This window comes from Parasteatoda tepidariorum, chromosome 5 (assembly GCF_982258835.1).
Source record: "Parasteatoda tepidariorum strain Cologne lab strain chromosome 5, Ptep-v5.0, whole genome shotgun sequence".
Classification (NCBI taxonomy): domain Eukaryota; kingdom Metazoa; phylum Arthropoda; class Arachnida; order Araneae; family Theridiidae; genus Parasteatoda; species Parasteatoda tepidariorum.
In genome coordinates, this window is record NC_141759.1 from 56044535 (window position 1) to 56070884 (window position 26350).

Genomic DNA, 26350 nt, shown 5'->3' on the forward strand with positions numbered 1-26350 from the left:
AAAAAATTTGAAATTAAACTTAGGTGATCATTATTTACCCCAGAAACAGTGAACATGAATTACCATGGGTCACCCTAATAAAAATTTTCAATAATTTGGTAAACATAGGCTGAAAAGCGTTCAAAGGTATTTAATGAATTAAGCTCATGCTATTTAATAATTTAAAAAAGTGTTATAATCAGGGTTGGCAAGGTTTAGGACAGAATGGATTAATCCACGGTTTAAACCCTGGTTTAAACCGTCCTGTCCAAAACCCCTTTGTCCAAAACTGTCTTAAACTGTCCAAAACCCTTTTACTCAAATTATGTCACAATTTTTTCTGAACAATATTTAAGAGGTAAAATAAACATAGAACTAATAACATATTGATAATTAAATATACTAGAGAATATTTGTTTTTAAAAGTATAATGTTTTATTAATATTGTTTGACTCTTCAATTTAAACAAAGGAAGATTAATCAGTAATCAAGTTTATTTGGTCCTCTCATTCAATAGTACATAACTGAAGTTTGACCTTGCCATACAGGTTAAAATATTAGGGACTAAGTGCTTGGTTCGTCATAAACAGGTTTATTTATTTATAGTACTATTCAAGAATGCTTTTATTTCATTCATGTTCAATTCTTTTAGCATAGGGGTGATACATCACCAGTGTCAGTAACTGAAACTGATGTTATGCCCTTCAAAACTGTTAATACATTTTTCAGTTATTTTGTATTTTCAATTTAAACTAATGTATTTATATTTAAAAGCAATTTTTTTTTAAATAGATGTCTTTTTTATCATCCCGTGATGCAGAAATTATCAAATTTTTTTAAAAAAATATTGTGAAAAATAAAAGGTTAATTTTTGAACAAATTTAGTATTTTTTTTAAGAAAAATTATTATTTTTAATATTGCCATATTTATCCTTATGCAAAAATATTATTTATCAGTATTAAAAGCATAGTTATATTTAAAGGATTAGGTATTCACTTTTGTTGTTCACTGAATTGTGGAGCTTCAAAAATTTTAAACCTTTTCCTATTATATTATATTATTTTCTTTTAATAAGTTATAGTAAATTGTATAAAAAATATCAAATATTTATTGATACATGTAATTATTATGTGTACAATGGTTACACCTATAGAATTTTTACCTTTTACCAAAGTTCAAGGTTTTGGACACTTTAAGACAGTTTAGGACAGTATTACCCAGTTTAGGACAGTTTTACCCAGTTTAGGACAGTAAAACCCACGTGTCCTGTCCAAAACCAGTCTGGGACGTCCAAAACCCCAACCCTGGTTATAATATTCAATCAAGTAACATTTTTGCTTGTATAATTATAATATTTGTCTGAATAATTTTTATATCATTTCTTTCTCCCTCTTTTAATCTAAATGACCTATTTCTTAACTTATTGAAGTAATTCTTGAGTGAATTTTTTCAACTCCAACTCTGTTTTTCTGATGTTTTGCATTTAATTAACCACCTTGAATTTCACAGAAATAAGTTCAACATATGGCGCCAAATTGGTAAAATACCTAACAGCATGAGCTTTCGAATGAATGTAGAACTTGTATACGCTGCCCTTTATACAGATAATGGGTCCTGCTCTACCATGCTCTCTGCACTTGATTTTACGATTATTGGTGAGCTGTCAGAAATGCTACTTTGCATAAATCAGTTGTTCCTTATCAATTGTCAAGCAATGTATTATTATTATAAGCCATATTTGTGCTGTTTAGTTATAGACGATATAGTTCCTTTCGAACGGCTTTGCAATAAATTTTATAACAAGACTTTGTAGCAAAGTTTAGAAATCAAACAGTCTGTAAATACCCCCAAAACAGGACACAATATTTATTTAATAATATATCTCGACACAAACACATCATATTTTATTTTACTCTACATTTACAGATTTATACATATTGTTAGTAAAAAAAATTACATTATTTTAATTTTTTTAAATAAAAAAGCATTTCAATTTACAGCAAAACACTACGAAGTGGGCTTTAAACATAAGGCAATGTTGATATCACATGTACAAGCAATATAAATATATATATATATATATAGTGCATTCTATATAATTTGTAACAATTCTACTTAAATTTTCATAGCATGTTAGAAGTAATTAAAATGATCTCATAATTTTTGAGAAATTTAAATTTTGTTTTTTAAATGCATAGTTATTTAAATGTGTTTGAAAAGATCATTTTTGTTTAACATCTCTATTTACAAGAATTTCAATTTAGTTACTGTACAAATGTTTAAATACATCAAATAAAAATTACAGCTCATCATCAATGTAATGCAATAATTTTAAAATGCTGTGTATAATATACAGTGATTTATTTTTATTATTATTTAATTAGAATAACATGTTAACTAATTGCAAACTTTTTATTCTTATATTTCTAACCTGAGTTTTTTTTATTATGTTACAAGCTGGTCATTATTTTTTACACATTTTAAATTTTGTATGTATATATTTACAATTTTTCATACCTATAATGAATGATATATAGTTTTTATTGTGCTTTTGTCAATATAATAAAGCACTAATTTGCAAACCCTAAGTTTAGAAAATGACAAAATATATTGCAAATTTCTTTTTATTTTCTAGCGGTGAAGATTTCAATTATTCGGAAATATATTATTAAATATGTAAAATTTATAGGAAATGAACTTAATTAGTAATTGTAACATATGATAGAAAACATTTAGAGCTAAATTGATAAATAGAGTATTTTTTAAGTATTAGGAAGAATGGTTCAAAATTTTCAAATTATATTTTTACTAGCTTTAACTTTTTTTAAACTAATTTTTTTACCTTAGAATATTAAAGTAAAAATAATTATTCAACTGATAAAATGTATCTTATTCAAATGATTTAGAAGTAACCATTGAACATTTTAAATATCAAAGTGTTAAGTGTGATTCGTTGGTTGAATAACTGACATTGAAATAATTTTTTTAAAGTGAACATAATACAATGTGTGTTAAATAAATATGTGTGCAATGCATCATTTTATTTTTTAAATATCTTTATATGAGCACTTGTGCCTTGTTATTGTTTTATTTAACTATTAACAGTTGAAATACTTCTTTGAGGTGATATATGAATATTTGATTAACTTTGTTGTTATATTTTCTTTTTTTAAAACTTCTTAGAATTGAGAGGTGTTTGATGTTTTAACATTTCGTATCTACATTTAACAGTTCTGTCCAAATTTTTCTAGTAATTCAAGCAACATTTTCTTTAAAATAAATTTCTTACTGGTATCACGACATTCTTTATTAAAAAACAAACTATTATAGAAAAGTTACACCTTAAGTACTAATGGGCTTAAAATTAATACAGTGCACTCTCGATATCTCGAAAACCTTGTTACGTCAAAAAAATATTTTTCCTCTTGGAATTATGTATTCGCCTAGCTAATTTGAATTCCTATGTTCAAGAGTTTCTTCTCAAAACCTTGTTACGTCAAAAAAATATTTTCCCCCTTGGAATTATATATTCACCTAGCTAATTTGAATTCCTATGTTCAAGAGTTTCTTCTCAAAACCTTGTTACGTCAAAAAAATATTTTCCCCCTTGGAATTATATATTCACCTAGCTAATTTGAATTCCTATGTTCAAGAGTTTCTTCTCAAAACCTTGTTATCTGGAATTTTTGTATATATATATATATATATATAGAAATGTTATGTCGAATTTTTGTATATAATATAGAAATTGAATTTTTTCAGAAAAATCACAAAGTAAGTTTATAGTAAACCAATTCTTTTCTATTTAATGCATAATTATTTTTGTCTTATTTTTAAGAATAAAATTATCATTGTTGTATTTAGACTTATAGTTAACTATATTATATACATATTTAATAGTAGTTATTCTTATGTTTCATCTTTAATTTTACGAGTTATATTTTAGAATATATGTTTTTATTTTTTAGGACATATTTAGTTCTGAACTTGTTATCTCAAAAACTGGCCATATCGAATTTTTTTTTGTCGTCTCTTCAACTTTGAGATATCGAGAATATACTGCATTAAAATTTATTGTACTCTTCTTTTTTACAATTACATGAAGATTTATAATGTTTTTTATTTAAAAAATACAAACTAAAGAAAGTTCACGATGACTGAATATTTACACACTGTTTCCTTATAGCGGAATGAGTATGTAAGTGAAAATTTTTATGTGGTTATAAATACACAAGAGTAGTTAGAAATACGCTGCAGATAAGCTCAAATGTTGTGTCTAAAACACTCACATTAAAACTCATCCATTTGGAAAATCTTTTCAGTTAAAGCAGTTAATGGGTACATATTTTCTGACAATTCCTGATCCTGGTGCTATAGTTTATACAGTTCTTTTCTGTTGTGATTTTAAAGTTTAAAAAATGTTAGAATTAAAACTTCCTGGAAAAAGATGTCTGCATAATGTCATGTGAAAATGCAAAATATCAACCCAACTTAACACTAAAGCTCTGACAGAATCCCCCAAAAAATAAATAATGCAGAATATGTAACTGGGATTCACAGAAATGAAAACCCATCCCTCATTATTAAAACTACAGATACACTCCTCAAAAGTGAAACAGTCAAAATGTGTACAGTCAAAATGGGTAAGCCAGATTGTAGGTAATTAATGGTGTTCATTTTTTCTTGAACTAGTTGGGACAGAGAGGGGATTTACTAATGAAATATTACATAGATTAAGTTATGTTGCTGCAATGGGAACAACAAAAAAAAACACGTTTGCTTAAAATATTTTCAAAATTTGTTAATGCAGAATATAAAAAAATAATAATAACAATTAATAGTAATAATAAAAAATAAAAATAAGCAAACTAAGTAATTTGAAGTAAAAAAATAATTTAAAAAATTTTTTAAAGAACTTATTTGCATTTTCACATGATATTATACCGCTTAAATGATATATGTGTGCCTAAAATTGTAAGTACTTATAGTGTTATTCCATTCATGCTAAATGGCAGTTTCTGTGCTATTAAGCATGCAAAGTTCTTTCGCTATTCGAATATTGTCGCAGTCTGGTAATAAACTTCGATGCTTTGGTGCATGTTGACACCTGCAGGGTGGAAGAGGTCGTTGGTAATCAGTTTGGATGGCGACATTTCTCAGTTCAAGATTTTTTGAATCTTCGTTTGTCCTCTGCCGTTTGAGTGTCGCAGCAGTTTTTCTTTCCAAACTTCTCTCTTCAAGAACCTATAAATTGAAGTATTTTTTAGTAATTTGTTCATAATAAGATATATAAATAATCTTTTAACCCCAACCCACACAGAAGACCGCTGCACAGGGGTTATAAGGAGTCAGAATGGTTTTAAAGGCATGAGAAAATAACTGCTTTCGTGCTAATAGTACCATTTGCAAGGAATCTTGTTGATAGAAATTGAAAGTTCAACTATGAGCGTCATTAACATGAGGAGGGTGGGTAAATATCAAAAAGTCCCCCATACAATATTTCAAATAAATGAGAAATAAGTTTCACGAATCATCAGTAATTTAAATGTAACTATGTTAAAAATATTCTAAGAAGTTTCTTTCTTTTTTTTTTTTTTTTTTAATTAAAAAAAAACAATAATTTCGCAGATGGGAAAACTTTTTTTTCCTGTGCCAAATTTTGAGAGCAGTTGTAGCAATTTATATTGCCCAAGACACCCGTGTGTAAAACTATTATATTTTATGCGATTTTTGCAAAAGCCAGTATTTTCACGACATGTAATGATTTACATTTTTTTTTTATCATTCTTATTTTTACCCCCTCCCCCTTTACAATATATTATAATTCTGTTCGTGTATTCATGCAACGCAGTTGCATTTCTAATACCGAAATCGGAAAATGTTATTTTTATTTGTTAGATTTCGGAAAATGTTATTTTTATTGTTAAATGTTACTTTTATTTGAATTAATAAACTCCTGTTTGTGAAAATTGCAACACCATGAAGGAATCGTCATAATTGAATGAAATTTAATGCACAGTTGAGTGGTAGTGGTACAAATAAATGATTAAACTTTCAAAGCAAACAAACAATAGCAGGAGATCAAAATCAGTATTTTGTGTAACCACCACGCTCCGCGATAACTGCTGCTACACGACGTGGCATGGAGTCAAGCAAACTTCAAATGTCTGTCTGAGGAAGAGAATTCTATACTGTTTGTATACGTACCCAAAGTTCGTCTGTAGATGCAACAGGACGAGGATTACGAGCGAGACACCGACCAACGAAACCCACACATGTTCAATCGGCGACATATCCGGGGAATACGCCGGCCAAGGAAGAAGTTGTACCTTTCGCGATGCAAGGAAGGGTTGAACAGTCCTAGCGATATGAGAGCGGGCATTGTCCTGTTGAAATACAGCACCTGGCAAGGCTTGAAGGAGGAAAACAGCTTGGGGCTGTAGAACTTCACTGATGTACCGGTTGCTGTTCAGATTACCCACAATTCGTAGCAATTGAGATCGTCCATGATATGCTATGGCACCCCAAATCATAACTCCGGGTGTTCGTCCACTGTGGCGTTCGATAACGCACTCCGGAAGATGGCGTTCACCGGCATAGCGTCTGACACGAATGCGGCCATCATGGTACCACAAATTGAAGCGAGATTCGTCAGAAAACACGTCATGCTGCCAATCAGCAAGCCAGTCCTTATGCTGGTTGGCCCGGTGCAGCCGCAGGCGGCGAAGGTTTAGCGTGAGGGGGATCCTCTATAAAGGAGTCCTTGCACGCAGTCCACGCTGCAGTAGACGTCTACGAATTGATAAAGCACACAATGAAACACCTGTAGCTATTGACCACCGTGCTGCCAGTTGTCTAGAGGGTGCCGTACGGTCTGTTAGCGCAACGCCGAACAGGTGTCTATCATAGCGAGCTGACGTGACATTTTGGGGTCCACTCCCGGATTTCCGAGTTGTCCGACACTCGTCCATCCACTGCTTTCAAACACGCATCACTGTGCTGCTGTTACACTGCACACGAGCGGCTACTGCACGATAAGATAATCCAGCTTCACGAAGGCCGATGATTCTCCCCCGTTTAAACTCCGTAAATTGTTGAAATCTCGCTCTCTTTCGTCGAATAGGCATAAGTAATGACTAAGCTAACGTTTACCACAAGCAGATAACCACCGATAACCATACTCGCTTGGCTACAGCCGTCTATTTATTCGGATCCATCCGCCGTTCAGAGGGCGCTGCTCAGCATACTCATGCGCTACGGGTCTGAAATTCTAATCATTTGCATATTATGCTCTACTTTGCATTTCCTGAAAATTTCAGCTCACTCGCGTAAGTCCTTCGTGGTGTTGCAATTTTCACAAACATGAGTTTACTTTAATTGTGACTGTTATCACTAGATCTAATCAGAATAAAAGATTTTATTTTTGCAATTTTTCTAAAATATATTTTTAATTTTTGTAAGGAAACAGATAGAAAAATTTATTAAAAAGTAGTTTGATGATTTTATTATTTGATGTATCTGATTGCCATTAATGCAGAAAGTGGCGTTTATATGAAAAACACTTATATGTAAAAAGTGTTAGTTATTATTTATTTATACAAACCCAATATTTCTTTCTGTTGATATCGCTATAGTTTTAAAAGAGCCGTGGTGGCTCAGGGGATAGAGCGTTTGCCTCCCAATGAATTGAACTGGATCGAATCTCGGGCCATGGCCGGTCGATACGAACTCTGCACCCGGCTCGCACCAACCACAATGCTAACGTAAAATATACTAAGTGGTTGACGGATCATGGGTTAGAGTCCTCTTGCCGTTAGGCTAACTGTGGGGGGATTACGTGATTTTTCCCTCCATGTAACGCAAATGCGGTTTATCTCCTTAAAAAGTCATCCACGGAGGCAAATTTCTCCCAATACTTGGTCAAGGAGTTTCCTTGTCTTCTGGATAGCTTCAAAATTACAAGGCTACGGAGTTGAACATTGGAAGCTGTTAGATATTGGGACGGCTGTTCAACGACGGTTATGAAATAAAATATAGTTTTCAAAAAAGTACAGTGCATTGACTTCAGATTCAAAGGATATATTGAAAATATTGATACATTATGATGCATAAAACTGTTTTGTTTTTGCAAAATAAATCCTTACAATGAAACACTTGTGCTACCACCGTTCTTAAAAAAAAATAATAAAAAAATAAAGTAAGAGAGAAAGAAAAGCAGGCACAAATGGGTTACTAATTATGATTTAAAAATTATTTTAATCCCGACGGCGTATTTAAAAAGACATAAAATAAACTGAACGCACGATTTTGCTGCCATTGTTATATTCTTAAATAAATTCCACGTTTAAAACTGTTTGTAAATTATTTTATTGTCTTTCGTTTATTTTTATTTTATTGAATTCGAAGTAAAATTTTATTTGTGAAGTATGATATTTATTTTATTTTATTTTTTAACCGTCGTTGAACAGCCGACCCAATTTTGAGTTAACGACTGCCAATGTTCAATTCCGTATCCTTGTAATTTTGAACCCAATCCAGAAGACAAGAGAACTCCTTGATCAAGTATTGATTGAAATTTGCCTTCTTGGAGGACTTTCTGATGGAAAGTACCCTCATTTGCGTTACATGGAGAGGAAAACCCACGATAAGCCTCACCGCAAGAAGATTCTATCCCATGATCCGTCAACCACTGAGAATATTTTACGTAAGCACTGTGGTCCGTGAGAGCCGGATTAACGGATATATTAAATAAATTTCTGCGAAATTAATTCTCATTTAATACATTTGCGTTACATGGAGAGGAAAACCCACGATTAGCCTCACCGCAAGAAGATTCTATCCCATGATCCGTCAACCACTGAGAATATTTTACGTAAGCACTGTGGTCCGTGAGAGCCGGGTTAAGGGATATATTAAATAAATTTCTGCGAAATTAATTCTCATTTAATACATTTGCGTTACATGGAGAGGAAAACCCACGATTAGCCTCACCGCAAGAAGATTCTATCCCATGATCCGTCAACCACTGAGAATATTTTACGTAAGCACTGTGGTCCGTGAGAGCCGGGTTAAGGGATATATTAAATAAATTTCTGCGAAATTAATTCTCATTTAATACATTTGCGTTACATGGAGAGGAAAACCCACGATTAGCCTCACCGCAAGAAGATTCTATCCCATGATCCGTCAACCACTGAGAATATTTTACGTAAGCACTGTGGTCCGTGAGAGCCGGGTTAACGGATATATTAAATAAATTTCTGCGAAATTAATTCTCATTTAATACATTTGCGTTACATGGAGAGGAAAACCCACGATTAGCCTCACCGCAAGAAGATTCTATCCCATGATCCGTCAACCACTGAGAATATTTTACGTAAGCACTGTGGTCCTTGAGAGCCGGGTTAACGGATATATTAAATAAATTTCTGCGAAATTAATTCTCATTTAATTTTCATTATCACTTTTGAAAAATCTTTTTCAAAATGCTTAATGATACTAATGCTTACTTTCACGTTTTTTTGGGAAGATTTTTTTTTTATAGTGACAAAAAACTTCTGCTTTCTTTTTTTTTAATAAATTTAAGATAGTTTCCGAAATTTGTTTGATAATTTTAATTAAAATGGTTCATAGACAATTTAAACACAAAACTCTTGAAAACTATGCTTTATGTAGTAATGTTATTAAGAATTTGCGGACAGTGAAAAATATTGTGCTAAGAAGTGTTTGTTCAATTGTTATTTCACTATGAATAGGAAAATGATGCTCCTCCAAAAAGCTCAAAAATTGACATTTATTCTATTGTATTTATAAATATGCTGTATTATTATAAAACTATTTACGATGAATACGATATAATAAGTATTTGTAAATCACTTTTCGTGGCTTTTGTTAACTACAGAAAATACATTTGTTATTTTCTCTAATGACTTTCCTCAGTTTTTGCCGTGAATTGACAAAATTTTAAAACTATTAACGAAATGCCAGTTTGCGCGATTGCAACTTGCAAAAATTCTGATAGAAAAACAAAAGGAAAAAATATAATTTTCCGCGTGTTACCTAAAGTGAATGAACAACTGTGTAAAGAATGGATTTCGAAATGACACAGTTAATATAAAACAGCAATACGTTTTTTCTATCGTTAAGAACTTTTATAAAAATTCGTTATCTATATAGAAACCGCCTCGTTACTTCAAAAAGAAAGGCATGGGAAAAAAATAAAAAAATGGATAAAGTCAAAGAAAATTAAAACGTAAGTAAAAAGTATAAATAAAATATATAGTGTACAGTTGAAATTCTCCTAATTTCATAACTTATTTTTTTAATGAAGTTATTCTAAATATTCATGATTCTTTTAAAAATTATATTCTCTTGAATTTAAATATCTATAAATTATATCATCTTAAATTTAAATGCCTATAAACAATTGTAAAATTTCTAATGTCATTATGAACCTAAATTATTATTTTGTTTCAGTAATTTGCGTTTAAGGTTGATGTTTCCTAATGATTAAGTATGAACAAATTGCTATTAACGGCATATTTTAAAATCGGGGATTCTAAATTTAACTCAACTTATTGTTATAAAAGAATATGTAGATAAAAAGTGTCGATATATGCTTTCATTTTTCTTAATAATTAAAGTTAAAACTGAACTTTTTAAAATAAAGTATTTATAGTGTCATTTTCGCCAACTAGTAAAATATTTTTATAAGTTTAAAATGGTATTTTTTTACTATAATGGACAAGAAAGTTTTTTTAAACTATGTTTATGAATGGAAGTAATATGTTAATTACGTAAAGTTTGAAAGCTAATGACCAGAAAAAGTCTTATTTTTACAAAGATAACTTATTTTTACAAAGAGAAAGATGCAAAGTTATCATAGTATCTTTGCTTGCGATCTTCCGAGATCTGTGGACACAGTGACGTCATGAGGAGGGAAATAGTAGCTTCAGCTCTAAGGGCAGAGTGAACTTTTACATGATTCAAAATTTCATGATTTTTGACAATTGTCAAAAACTATGCCAAAAGGTTTTTTTCTTCTTTTTTTTGACATGACGGTTAAAATAAGATAAAACCGTCAATTGTCAAAAACTTTCCAACCTTTCTTAATTATGATATTTTTTAAAGTGCTTAAAAATTTGTTTTGAGTGCTTGAAAAGTGCTTAAAAGGTTCTTATTTTTTGTTTAATAATTTGGCTACGCACCCTGTAAATGCAAACGGATTTTAAGAAGGCTTGAATTAACGGATTAGATTAGAGGAAACCACATCCCAAGCCTAAGACCTGAGATCATGGAGAAGTATATCAAGCTTATGGGCTTGGTGGCTTATGAAGAAGGCAAAGAATAGGGTTGAAGAGCCCAGTTATTATTCATTTATAAGTAAAAGTGATCCTACTTTTTAAAATTTACAGACCCTGAGATCACGGAGAAGTATATCAAGCTTATGGGCTTATGAAGAAGGCAAAGAATAGGGTTGAAGAGCCCAGTTATTATTCATTTATAAGTAAAAGTGATCCTACTTTTTAAAAGTTACAGACCCTGAGATCACGGAGAAGTATATCAAGCTTATGGGCTTATGAAGAAGGCAAAGAATAGGGTTGAAGAGCCCAGTTATTATTCATTTATAAGTAAAAGTGATCCTACTTTTTAAAATTTACAAACCCTGAGATCACGGAGAAGTATATCAAGCTTATGGGCTTGGTGCCTTATGAAGAAGGCAAAGAATCGGGTTGAAAAGCCCAGTTATGCATTTATAAGTAAAAGTGATCCTATTTTCTTTTAATTTACCTTGGCTATAATTGCAGCTGATACATGGTCTGGAGTAACTTCTTCTGTAACAGTTGCTACTGTGGAAGGTTGAAAGTTATTATGTGATGCTGACGTTTTGTTTACTGAGTAGACCATTGCTGCTGGAGGTAATGTCGGTACTGATACTTTGATTGTTCTCACATCTGGAGGACACTGATCAAGTAGAAGAGAACAAGATGAGGCACGGTTTTCCTTCTGGGGACGAGCCAAATGCCGCTTGACTTTTGCCTGAAAATCTGCTGGCAACTGAAATAGACAGTACAAACAGTCAATGGTAGGAAATAAAATAGTTTGAAAAATAAACAGAATAGAATAAAATGTTTGTTAATTATAGTTGTACGCGGCAAAAGTGTATAAATATGTGTAGTGATGGTAATATAACGTACTTGGAAATGTTTTGAATTTAATGAACAAAATTTATTAGAAAAAAAGAAAAGTGTTTCATGAAATTTTTAAATTTCTCAAATTCTCTCTTTTAGTTTTACAAAATTTAATTGAATTTTTATCGTAATTACCCTGAATATTAATAGCCGTTAACTATTAAGTTTTTGTAACAGTAAAAAAAACTGCTCGAAAATACAAGTATTAAATACTTTTTATCAGTAAAATTCTTTTTATACTTCTGTAGTTCTACAGTTATTAAGAAGATCTAATGTTCATGCAAGCAATATATCTGCACAGCTTTACTTACAAAAAAACTATTAACAGTTAGAAAGGAGGAGAAAAAAAAACACGCAAAAGTAAATAAAATAGCTGGAATCAGTAACAAAATTAAAGTAAAAAACAACAACAAAAAAAAAAGATTTAAGTTAAATTAATACAGAAATATGGAGGAAAATAAATTTTTTGAAGAAGCACACTTCTTTTTTAGCAGCAAAACTTTTTAAATACGATGAAAATAAAGAATTTTATGCAAAAATTTAAAAAAATAAATAAAGTAATGAATAAAAATAGTTGAGAAGATCAAACTCCAACGACTGAAGCTCCAGACGATAATTAATATGTAATAAAGTAAAAAAAAATATTTAAAAAAAGCATTTTAAAAATTGACTAAGAGTAAGAAAACTATTTTATTTTTGTTTGACTTCATACGAAGAACTTGAAGCTCATTACTTTTAAAATGCGTGGGAGGCGAAAAAGTGATACCTGATACATACTTCGTTTCCAGTTTGATAAAAATAATATTTTCTTCGTTTTTTTTTTCTACTTCGTAGAAGTGGTTTTTAAAATTTATTTTGTTATTTTTTCCTTTTCGTTCTATGTCTGTCAGTTTATGTCGGAAAAGAGTTTAAATTGTGGTTTTTGATAAAAAGAGAGAGAATTTTTTTTGCGATATTATGGAGAAACAATAAGATACATTTGAATTGTAGATGTCAGAAAACAATTGAAACTTGTACTGTCATCAGAACGATAACTAAATTCTATTATTAGATATCAAGAAAGAATTGAAACTCGTCACTAGACATAGAGTGACAGTAGAGATTCAAATGCTCTAGCTAGTTGAAAAGTGGAAGATTTTTCTATGAAAGATTCCACTATCGAAGACGAGTGATCGAGTTAATAAAAACATAGTAATTACAAAGAATTGCGAAGTGGCAGCTTAGAGACTCTCTAACAAAGTGTTTCCCAACCTTTTTGTACCATGCCCCACCTAAGCCTTTCTAAAATTCTTATTGCCCCCTATGTAACATATACATAATTTTTAATATTAAAAAAATCAAATTGTTCACTTAAGAAACTTAGGAAATTGTTAGCGAAGCAAAGTAAGTAAATTTTCAGAACAAATAATGAAGAACTAAAATTCAAATTCGAAATAATTTTAATAAATATTTTTCTATAATAATTTAATATTTTAATTAAGTGAGATTCTTGCCCTTGATGCTTGCTGCACGTAGATTTTATCTTAGGTTCCAATTTGGTTAGCCTCAGTCTCAAGTCTCCCCGTTGTGTTATATCTAGACGATTTTTTTTTATCAATAAAATCGTTTACAGCACTAAATCCACATTCAGCTAAATATGAAGATGGTATCGGTAACAATAGTTTTCTTGCACCTTTGATTGAATTTGGGTATTTGTTTTCTGTTTCCTCACGAAGCCATGCCATCACTCCTTTCATATTAAATAAGGTTTTAACTGGCTCATCATTTCGCATTTCTGCAAGTTCTTCTTGATATATTTGATATATCAGACAAATCCACTAACATGGACTGCAACATCCATGTTGGAAAATAAATTTGTTTTAAATCAGAATATCTTTCTTTTAAATCAGCCGATAGAATTTTCAGATGATAGACAATAACAAGTATCATTTACTTCACATTTTTGGAGCCAATGAAACTGTTCAAAGTTTTTGTTGGTAATATATTTCTGACATAACTCAATAAGGGTAATGAAGCCATATATCTTCGCTTTTGCATCAACACGGTTTTATTTGTTCCTTGAAGTTTCTTATTTAATATATTCAGTTTTTCAAAGATATTGACTAAATAACTCACAAATGCTTTACCATCGACTGTAAACAGATACTTAATTTCAGGTTTGTCACTTAAAAAATCCCTCAGTCACATAATATTTATTGACCGCAATTATTTAAGAATTTGCTTTTTTCTTTCGATTTTGTCACCGAAATCTCGCATTGCATTTAAATGGTCCAAAGCAAAAGGTTTAAACTCATGTCGAGTCCATTTTTGAATTGCCCCCTTTCCAATTAAATTGCCCCCCGGTGGGGCGTGGGCCCCACGTTGGGAAACACTGCTCTAACACATCACTATTGACAGTTGCATTCAAAACTCATGATCTATGTTAGGGGTCTTAACTTTCGATCCTTCTCTTGACCATACTATTGAGACCATATTTCCCAGATATGGACTGCCCCCTATATTTTTGGGATAAGAAATCATTATTCGTCGTAAAAAAAGCATGTTTATTCAGAAAAAATACGTTTTTGTGTCTGATTTCGAAACTTAAAATATCACGTGCAATAACTAATTAGCATATTTGAAATCACCCTCTCGAACTAATAAGATAAAGATCAAGTACGTGAAAATTCAATCATTACATCACAAGCTATTCTGGGGATTCACTTTTTTGAGTTAGTTTTATAGAGCTGCTACTTTTGTAATGTGGACTGAATTTTCAACTGACTTCTAGTATAGCATACACCAGATGATTTCCAAACCGTGTACCGACCAATCTCTGGAGTGTCATGTGAAGGATGACGAAATATTCCCATGATTTTTTATTCTTGAAAGTTTTTCGAAACATTCTATGGAATGCCTATTCTTTAAATGTATGTCCTAAAATCAACCAGTTATGCATGGAATAATTAATATTTCACTCATTGTTTAGCCATTTTACAGAATGATTAATGATATCCAGTAAATACGAAACAATTAATATTCCCCACATTGCCTAGGCATTCTGTACTATGATCAATGTCAACCGCAAATTATAAAATGATTAATATTTTTCACATTGCCTAGGCATTCTATAGAATGGCTAATGAAAAACATACCTACATTCTACACATTGACAAAAGACTATAGGCAAAGTATATAATTGTCATATTTGATACTTTGCCTAAGGAGCTTCTGTCAATTTATAGAACGGCTAGGCATTCCATAAAATGGCAGGGTAAACTACATAATAATTCTCACATTTTATACTTTGTTTGAACGACCAGGCTTTCTATAGAGTGTCAGGATTTTGTGCATCGACATTACGTGATCGAACAGTCTTAAAATATGGATAAATCATTTTCTTTTAAGGATGACTTTAAAAGGATTGGGAACCCATCTGGTATACATGCTTTCAAAATTGAAGTATCAAAGTAATGCTTAAAATTTGTATCCCTTGTACCAAATGGTATGTTTCTGGTATACCTTAATTTTTCAATTGAACAATTAATTATAATTAACTACTTTTTCCAAAAATAAATTTGCCGTTTTGATTAAAGGAAATATTTAAATAGATTCTTATGTAAAAGTTGTTTGTAAAATTTTGCGGCCGCTGGTGAGGCGCATTATGGTGGTACAGATTTTCCTACTTAAAGAAAGGGTCAAGTTTAGGCTTGGTCTACTACACCAGTACCCGTGGCGAATAGGAGGTATTAACCAATCCTTTTTCAATTTGAGATTGTTTCTTTGAGAAGGAATGCAGCATCTGTGCTTTTGTTAGTCCTAAGACCAGAACACCAGTAAGTATAGTTTGTCTACTGTAAGAACTCCTCCCGACACCAAGTCTGAGGCTGTCTGCTGGCATGGAACAAGAATATCGCATTTCAGGGAAGATAGCTTCTCTTCACTTAAGGGCTCACACAATAGACTGAAGAAAAGATTCCCTTTCTCTCGTCGACCCGAACCCAATACCTGTCCTAAGCAATGATCCTACACCCTACTTGAAATAGTTATACCTCGTTACTATAGTCACCACCACTGGTCCAGAGTAATGGATGGGGAAGTTCTTACTTTAGACAAACTATAGAAGACTGTCTTAGCTCCTTCACCTGTAGACAGTTAGCTGGTACACTGGAACGGCCTTTACCCCTTTGGTGGCTCTTCCAGGAGAATTTTCTCCTGACGTACCCCGTTCCTCCCAGGGGCACCCTCTCGTCACGATGAGGCCACCTACAGGACTTAAAAGGGGACTACCTTCACATAATTAATAAAACATGAAAGAAATTTTGTCATTCAAATTATGCGTCACTTATCACTGCACTGAAAAAGCAAGATTTCCCAATCTTCTTGCGCAACTCAATATGAGAAGGGGAAGAAAAAAATATAAGTTTTTTTTTTAGTTTCTTATAATAGACATTGTTCTATATTATTTCAGCCGATTTTACACAATTTCCCTCATTTGAATTGCTGACTTGTATTTTTGGAGGATATTTTTTTTTTATGGAAATAAAATAATAATTGCATTGATAGAATGAAAATTGCATTGTAATTTGAATGTTTAATATTCGTCAGCATCTAAAAACTCTTTATATAACGATGGTCAAAATCATTTCAATCATATTTGGTAAATTCAAAATGAAATACTAAAACACAAATTTTACTTTCTCGTTAAACATAAAAATGAAGTTTTCTGGGGAAAACAAGTAAAGTTGGCAGCTATTTGTTTTATTTCTCATGTAGTTTAATAAAATTCTACGCTATTAAATTTAATGCAGAACAACTTCGTTCAATTCGATTTTATTTCACATTTCCTTTCTTGATTGAATTTTCGTAGATTTCATTATATTTCAATCGATAATGTATTATTCGATTCCATTTCATAAGATTTTACTTGTTTACATTCCATCCAATTCTGTCCTATTTAATTTAACTCAATTTAGGTAATATTGATTTCATCTATACTTTGAATTCAATGTTTTCTTTTTCGTTTCCATTCAGTAACACCTATCCTGTTCAATTGCTGATCGATCCTATTTGCTTCGATTCAAATTAATTATATTTTATCGAATATTATTTCATTCCATTCAATCCTGTTCAATTGTTATTCGATTCGATTTAGTTATTCTATGTTCTGTATTATTTCATTCCATCTTATCCTGTTCGATTGCTATTCGATCCCATTTGCTTCGAATCAATTTCGTTTGTAGTCAATTCAATGTTGTTTCGTTCAATCTTGTTCCCTTCTAATTCGATCCCATTCGATTCAATACAATTTAGCTATATTTAATTCAATATTATTTCATTCGACTGCATTCCATGCTATCCCATTTAATTCAATTTGGTTACAAATTATTCAATGTTATTTATTCCTTTAAATGTAATAAATCGCTTGGTTCTAATTGTGTATGTCAGATTAGTTTTTTTTCCAACTTTATGCTGTATAATCATTCAAATAAAATACACCAATTATTAATTATTTCAAAAATAATAATTATAAAGTTAAATTATCACCAACTAATTACTTACAGAATTGAACTTATGGGCCACAAAACTTGACGGTTTGCACTGTAGCAAGCGAACAGCAATGTTGCAATCATTCCTGTATTGTTCCTACAAAGAAAAAAAAAGAGACAAGTCTTAGTAAAAAAAATGCGTTTAAGTACAGTGGACAGAGAAAAAAAGTACTTTCCTGAAAAACTTCTGTTCTAATGATCGAATATTCCCAAACTAAGCACAATATTAATAGTTCAAAGGGCTGGCTTCAAATATGTAAATTAATTAGCATAAAATGGTTGAAATAAATCGGGAATATCGATTATTAACATTATTTTCACAGCTGAATGCTACAGCGCATTGTATAACTTTATTTTGATGAGTTGAACTTCTTAGAATTTAGTTTTAATTAATCTAAATGGGTAAAGTCTCCGGGAAGTACTAAAAAATGATAATAGTAAAAAGTAAAATTATTATTATTTTTTTAACTGCATTGGTATATATAATCAATTTTGTATATGATTGCGCAGTATTAATGGATAGGTTAAATTTACTTTTTTTCACCCCGTCAAAGTACTGGTTATTTCTTTTTAAAACTTCAATGCCGTTCATGCTTGGCTGCAGAAATTTCTTAAGCAGACACAAGCAGTAATTATAACAATCGATCCTAAAAAGCGTTTAACAGTTCGAATTAGCTCATGTAAAATATTAGTTTATCTGTTAAAAAATATATATATTAACTTGTATAAAGCATTGTTGGATACAAATTGCACGAGATTTTTTCTTCCTTCTTTTCAATATTTAAAAGATATCAAAAATTAGTGCTAGCTCACAGTTAAAAAAACGTATTTCACAGGGAGTTTATTGGGCGTTTTGTTAACGGCTATCTAGCCTTGATTTTTTTCTGTCAGGTAAGTGCAAGTTAAATCAACCTTGATGGTATGCAGTACTTTGAAAAGTGTTTGAAACCACCTAGATCACACAGATTGACACAGGGATGTCATAAAAAAGTAAAAAATGGTCACAACAGTCACTAGTGTGATCGTTTTGAATAGACCCAAGGAAATCATAATGTGACTTTAATGTTACTGTGTTTTGTGATATCTCAAGGAAGTCACCACTGCTACTTATTGATTGTGACTTATGTCACTTGGTAGTCACAAGTATACTTAACTGGGACTAAATTCTATGAGAAACTTTGTTGCACCTTTGATCCCTTGCACGTAGGTCCATTTCATGACTTACTTGTCTTTCTTAATTTGGGGTATTTTCTGCAACTTGTCTCATTAAAGCAGACCAGTTACTTCAAAGTCTTTTAAGCAGTTTTTTGCCATCTCTTAAAATTAAATATGTGAATCACAAGAGAGTCATGAATACACACAACAATTACATTCACGCCTGATATTTTTCACATGTCTCCAAAGGTTTCTCAATATGATTTTGAAAAAAATTTTTTTTTTCCATAAACGTGTTTGTTAAAAAATTGCATACACTAATGCTCACAGTGTCAGAATTTTTTTTTCTCAAATGTTAGCATACACCTTCCACAAATTACCCAACAATATTTAAATAAATATATTTTAATATTATCGTTTCCTTCCCTTTTTAATATAGATGAATACACTTATATTATTTTCTTTACGATTCATGTTAGAAATTTCACAACACAGCAGTTATAGTCACAAACGTTGATAAGATACATTTTATTAAAAAATATTATTGCAGTGGAAGAAAAGTTTTTGATGAAAAAAAACATTTTTGTAGTCTTTTAGTTTTGAATTAAATGCTTTATTCTATTTTGAGAACATTTGGATTAATATTGATAATGTTTATACTAAAAGATTTATTTTCAGGAAAAAATGAAGACAAATATACAATAGAATATGAAGTGCCTAAAGTTGAAGTATATATTGTGCACAGACACTTAGTGATTTCTAGGAATAATCGGTAACATCTAATTGATATTAGTTCGAAAAAAGCAAACGATTTTGAATCAAACGTGAACTACAGCTGCCATCATTTTTTTAACCGTCAGCATGTTTTTTTTCTTCTAATGAGTGGCTTAAATTATGGAAGTAGATGCTTTGGTGCTATCATTTAAAATTGAAACTATATTCGTCCGTAAAACATGTTACGAGATTACAATTCATTGATTTGTGTTGAATCCGTTGAAAACGATTACATATATCTTTTGCTTTATAAAAGCTTTGTTCTACCTATGTTAAATGTTATTTGTTTGCTGTTGACTTTTGATGATGCTTAGTTTCTTAGTTGTAATGTATTATTTGGTGAAGAAGGAAGAACAACTGGATACTCTATGCCAGATCTTTAAAAATTGTTGTCTCTTTTTGACATTGTTCGTTTGAATAAATAAACGAAGACCTCATATGATAATTTTACACACGATGATGTCACCAAAAATTGAATATTTCACAATGTGATCACTTTTGTTGAATGTTGTATGTAAACTCGGAGAAATTTTGGTCCCTTTATGGTCTGGTTAATAGCCATTATATTCCAAGACTGTGATTTTAAGAAGCTTTGAGCTTTCGTAGTAGTTATTTAGAAAAAAAAAGAAACTGATTTCTCAACTTCCTAAGTTCCATTTTGTTCGATCACGCAACAAAAAGAGAAAAAAACGTATAAAAGAGGTAAATCCTGCTTATTTATTATTATTATTTTTTTTTTTTTTGCATATACGCTCTCATATTAGAGATTACCACGGGAATATACTAGAAATTTGTAATTTATGGTTAATTAGAATAAATTAGTGTTTTAAGGTTGATGATTAAAGAAAATTGATACGTTTTGAATTCCCTCTCGATTTTTTTAAGTCTATTTAAAGTTTTTATTTACCTATTTAAGTTGTTTAAAGGTTCATTCGTTTTCTAATATTCTTTGGACGTTTTTTTTGTTCGATTAAGTCAATGTTATTCCATTTTTATAATTTTTTTGTTTGTTTTTTTCTTTATTTTTATATTGCACCTCAATCGACAATATTTTTTTTATAGTTTTCATTTTCTGATCTAGATTGATTCATTTCGTGAAGTAATTAATTTTTTGCATGTTTTTTTAAATATTGTATACTTTTTTTTTCACATTTTTATTAAAAGTTAAGAAATTAAAATTTTCAAATTTCCTTTTAAATTCAAACTCTTGTTTATTTAAAAGCAAATGTCCTTCCAAAATTATTTTAATGGTTCAATTTACAATTCTCACTATACACAATTATTTTTTTTTAATATTATTGTAAATAAATACATTTTTAGCATTATCATTGCTGATTTTTCAAAATGAACTAGACTCATTAGTATGTAGCTATTGAAATCTATACCTTATAGACATAATTTTTAAATATTGTAAGCCTATTTATCCCTGTACACACAAATAACTGTTTGACATTATTTACATATTTTTAAAAGCGGTTTTTAGAAAGTAAAATATGGTAGCGTTTTATTAATACTAATTTCTTGTTAAAATTTATTAATATTTTTTTAATTCTTATTTCTATTCAGAATCACAATGTTTACTGATACTCTAGTAAGTTAGGTAGTATTTTTCAGCAATAATTATGGTACAATATTATTGAAAATAAAACACTAAAAAAAACTAAATTCTAGAGTTTAAACTCTATGTAAAATTTTTAAAAGTCCAAGTTGGAATGATTTAAAAATAAAATAAATGCACGGAATGCTTTAAAAAATCAATAAAATTTAAAAATTGATTATGCAATGAATATTCAATACCGTTATAGAATATTGAATATTCAGTAACACTGTTACTAGATTGCAACAAAATGGGATAGTCACGGGGACTAGATTGTAAAGTCACTTCGGCGACGTCAACGCGTGAATCTAAAAAGGTTACTATACCCGCCTTTCGTGTCGTCACATTTTGACGTCACCCAGACGTCAACATGAGACCACAATGGAGCATTTAATTGTCACACACGTAAAAGTGTGACGAAAATATGACAAACTCAGAATTCAATAGGGTCACGGTGAGACGAAACGGTGACGTATTTACGTTTCAACTGGGTCACCATGTCACGAAGATGCAACATATTCACGTCTTGACAGGGTTACCATGTGACAAAATTGAGACATATTTACGTCTCTATAAAACGTCTCTCTCATCGTGTGGCGAAGATGTGACATATTCACGTCTCAACAGGGTCACAGTGTGACAAAACTGTGACATTTACGTGTCAACAGTGTTTCCGTGTAACTAAGTTGCGACGTGAATACGTTACATCTTTTTTGTACGGTGAGGTCACTGCGACAATTATGTGTCTCATTGTGGTCTCGTGTTGACGTCTGGGTGACGTCAAAATGCGACGTCCCCCCAAAACCCACGTCCCCTTTAAAAGCCCAAGCCTCGACGTCGCAGAGGTCACATGTGACTTGTGACAAACGAGTTTCCGTGACTGTTGCATTTTTGTTGCAATCTGGTAACGGCGCTATCTGGGCACTTGATTAATTTGTTTATGGTTACATTTTAGAAACATGTTTCTATAAATCTAAAAAACGTGAAGTACACGGCAATTGGAATGAAAATAATAAGTTCTGTACTAAAGTGCAAATTAAACGAATTTTTTTGTTGTTGATTTTCTTCATTTTTGGTGTCGTATTAAACTGAGTGTTGTTAATTTTTTAGAGGTTTCAAAAACGCATTTCTCTTAATACTTAATCTAATAATGTAAAGTCACCGAAAAGAACCAAAAAAATTTTTTTTACAGTTTGTCGGTATATGTACTTTGCATGACTGCAAAGAGTTAATTAATAACATTTTATTGATTATGTACATTTTTTCCTTTCGTATGAAGAACGAATATTCAGCTAATAAATGATTAAACGATACGCCTTTCACTTTTTAAGAATATAAATTATCGCATTTTAAAAAAAAATATATTAAAATGATGAGAAATTTACTTACATTTTCTTCTTCAAGTTCTGCTATAGTAAGCCTCGCTTCAACTAAGCGAGATGTTAAATCTGAAACATCTCTTGTAAGGTCGGATTTTTCATTTTCAAATTTTTCTGCCTAAAAAAATGTTTGTTCTTTTAAGCTTGAAGAAAATAATATAGTTAACTATTCTGCAGAAAAGTATACATAGAATATGTAATTTAACTTTTCATGAAAGAGACCCATAAAGTTTACTACTCTACACTATTAATTATAACAAGTGTTAAACAGAGCACATAAAAACCAAACAGCCCGAATAGCTTTTCATCTACTGCTTGGATTTTCACGTAATAGAATTCGATCTTAACGATTCGAGAAGTTATATTTAAAATATACTAATTAATTAATGCTGGCGATATTTGAAATTAAGAAATCAGACAGAAAATGTACTTATTCAGAATAAGCATACATTTTTTTCGACCGTCATGGATTTTTGACCCTTAAAATATGGAGGGGGTGAATATGAATCAATAGTTCAAATCATCGAAAGCGTGAACCCCTTACTGTTAATTTCACCTGTTACGTATTTCGTCGGCCGGGATAGACTGGTCGGTAGGGCCTTGAGCCCATGTCCAAGAGGTCGTGAGTTCGATCCCTGACGGCCGAAGACTTTCCGTGTGCAAAATGGTGACTGGTGTGTGCTAAACTGTCGGGGTCACAAAGTCCTAAAAGTTCCTATAATAAATCAATAACTCTTGGGGGTACTGGTTCTGAGATTGATCATGCACCGGTACAGGTCAAAATTACGATCTGCAGATGAATGGTGTGTGATTGTGTTCGAGCTGTAAAACGGGCTGTCACGTATGTTTGTGGCGGAAGACAAATACTTGGACATAGATGGCGCCACTGGAAAACAAAAAAATAGGCTTGTCAGTATTGACAAGTGGCATAAGACAACAATGTTTATTGCCCTATATCCGAAACTAATGAAGTGAATAAAATTAAAATTTCATACGAGCATAAGACATGTTTTGTCAAAGATAATTACATGCAAAAATTATTTTTGTTTTTGTTTATTTTAATAATGAGCAAGAGTCGTGTGTCGCTTTCTCAAAACCATGGGAAAATGTTCGTTGTTGACGGAAGTTTACAACGAAAATAGAGCTCTCTACATTTTTCGTTTAAGATTTGACAGAAATAATTTTTTTTTCCTATTCTTTTAGTCAACTTAAGAAACGTAGGCTTTAAAATTTTCTATTGTTTTCTTCGTTTTAACTTTGTGCCTGTTAGTTTAGGTCGAAAAGTGGTCACACTTTCTATCAGAGATTATTTTTGCTTCAGCCGTTTAAGAAATGATTATAACTTGCATAAGCATTGGGCACTGAGTGTTCTGGGTAATATTTTAGTACTCCAGCTAGTCTAAAAGAGGTCGAGATTTTGCTTGATGATAAATTCTATTAGTAGATACATTTCAATTGTAGTAGTCTAAAAATAAAACTTGTATGACAATTTAGTACTACTCTCCAGCAAAAAATTATGTATTTTAGCTGGTCTAAAGAGGGCAGAAGATTCACAACTGTGTGGCTTTTTTTTATACAGTGGTCAAAACTTTGACTTTAATAAATTCCATTGTCTAAAAACTCAGCTTTTAGTAATTATGGTTTGATTTAAAGTTTTTTTGTTATCCCGAACAAAGTTTCAAATGAAATACGAGCTCTTTAGTTAGTCGAAAATTTGATTATCGATTAATTTTAATAGGCAGCAAAATGATGATAAACTTTGCTTGTAACGGTCAGAAACGATTGTAACTTGCTGAAGTAAAAATATGAGTACTCTAACTAGTTGTAATGTAGCAAGATTCGATTTTATCCTAACAAACACGTCAACAGGTCACTTTTTAAACATGGTAATAAAAAGATTTGGTTCAGTTTTTCTAAGGTTAAAAAAAAAATCTCGATATCACTCATCGCTACTACATAGCTCGTTTAGACATAAAACAGTTAAGTACTAATTTTATAAAATGTTCTAAAATAGAGGTTCTTTATTAAAAATAGACATCAACAGAACATATTTGTAAAGAAAAAAGGAAGTAAGGTAATTAAATTTGCTCGAAAAGAAATTATTATTAAATTCAATGTAAAAAAATATCTCTAAGAAAAATGACAGAAGCAGTTCACGATAAAGAATGACAGAATGGTTCATTTAATTTTAATACTTACTACATGCAAAAGTTTCTCTTCCAGATTTTCATTTATCTTCTGCAGCCTTCTTTGATTTTCATATAACCTGCAGTTAAAATAAATCGATGTAAATTTTTAAAATCTAACGTTTTCTTTGTTCGATTTTGTGATGTCAACCTGATACTATATAAAAAAATATCTGGAGGCAACTTTTTTAAAAATCTTCAGAAAATTTGAAAATACACTAAAAACTAGAGAAAAAAAAAGTTTTGGAGGAAATTTGTTACCACTTTGTTTATAAGATATTTAAAGATATATTTTTGCGCCGATTCGTTATTAACCTATTCTTAGTGTGTATTGTGTAACTTACTCAATTTCAGCAAGGACTAAACTAACCAGTTTTGTCCCAACTTAAGAGACAAAACTGGTTATAAGTGGCAAAATTCTTTTGATACGATTTATTAGAGGGACCGGAAAGTAATGTCGGTTCGGAGCATTAAATATTTCTTAGTCTTAAAATCCAATTAATTTTTTTATTGATTTTCGATCTGGCATGGAAAGGTTTTTGCTAACGAGGGTGAATACATTATTGATTAAAAATTAAATCTTGATAACAAATATCAAATGCACCGAAACGACTACTTTCCGGTCCCCCTAATAATTAGACATTTTTTACTGTTAACCGCTATTTCATTCAAGAAGTCACTGTTAGTTTAAAAAGTTAAAAAGAAAAATCATTGCTTCTTACAATTCTAGAACTAGTTACAGATAATTAAATCATTCATATATTCTGATAAGTGAGAATCTTTTAATTCTCAGGCAAATGGTAATCCAGTATATGGGTTACCATAGCCCAGTAATGGTAATTCAGTACTGAAACCCAGGATATTATTTATGGTATATAAACCCTGAAATGTTAAACCCAGACAAATGGCAATGAATAAAATGTCCTACCAAAGTGAATGTTTTTAAAAAAAGAATCTATCCTAAAAATACGAAGCAGGTCGCTAACTGGTTAAGCTCTGGCAAAGTTTAAAAAAAAAAAAAATGCCTATATAGATGATACTTATCCTGGAAACAAAAACATACCTGGTAATATGTATATTTCTTTCGGAAAAAGAAAACTATCTAAGACTATTACTTCCTTTTTGAAGGTTTATACAGTAGACGTGGTAGTCACTAAAAGCTTTCTTCTCTCTCTTTTTTTTAAAAAAAAATTTACATTATATATTCTTACTACTTGTGTTTCTTCTTTTTAGGATAAAAGCCAGTAGTGAATGTAATTCATTCGGTTACTCGAAACTAGTATCTAGCTCATGGTTAAATCTAATCACGCGGTTGTGCATGGTGTGTTAACGTTAAACTTAAGGCTTGGGTTTACTATCGCGTTGAATGAATTTTTGAATCAGATTTAATTGAACACCTGCAAGTGATGTCTCGCATGTGCGTTGAACCTGATTGGTTGACCCATTCTTGACGTCACTTGCTAGTATCCGATTGTCATTTCATTTCTACAAGAGAAAATCAATCTCTAAGAGACTTAAAAGTAAGGCTGTATTTTCCCTTTTCCAATTTTTCTGCCTAAA

At 31.0% G+C, this 26350-nt stretch overlaps 1 protein-coding gene across 1 annotated transcript in view; it reads right to left on the reverse strand.

Annotated features, from left to right (window-relative positions):
* Window positions 1-4216: 4216 nt before the first annotated feature.
* Window positions 4217-26350, reverse strand: part of LOC107449950 (uncharacterized) — a 273510-nt gene continuing 251376 nt past the window's right edge. The window contains exons 4-8 of the mRNA XM_071185666.2: window positions 24804-24870; window positions 22615-22722; window positions 17713-17796; window positions 11771-12037; window positions 4217-5224 (exon numbers count right to left, since the gene is read on the reverse strand). Of these exons, the coding sequence (XP_071041767.2) occupies window positions 4985-5224; window positions 11771-12037; window positions 17713-17796; window positions 22615-22722; window positions 24804-24870 (766 nt within the window). The 3' untranslated portion in view covers window positions 4217-4984. The remainder of the gene's footprint in view (window positions 5225-11770; window positions 12038-17712; window positions 17797-22614; window positions 22723-24803; window positions 24871-26350) is intronic.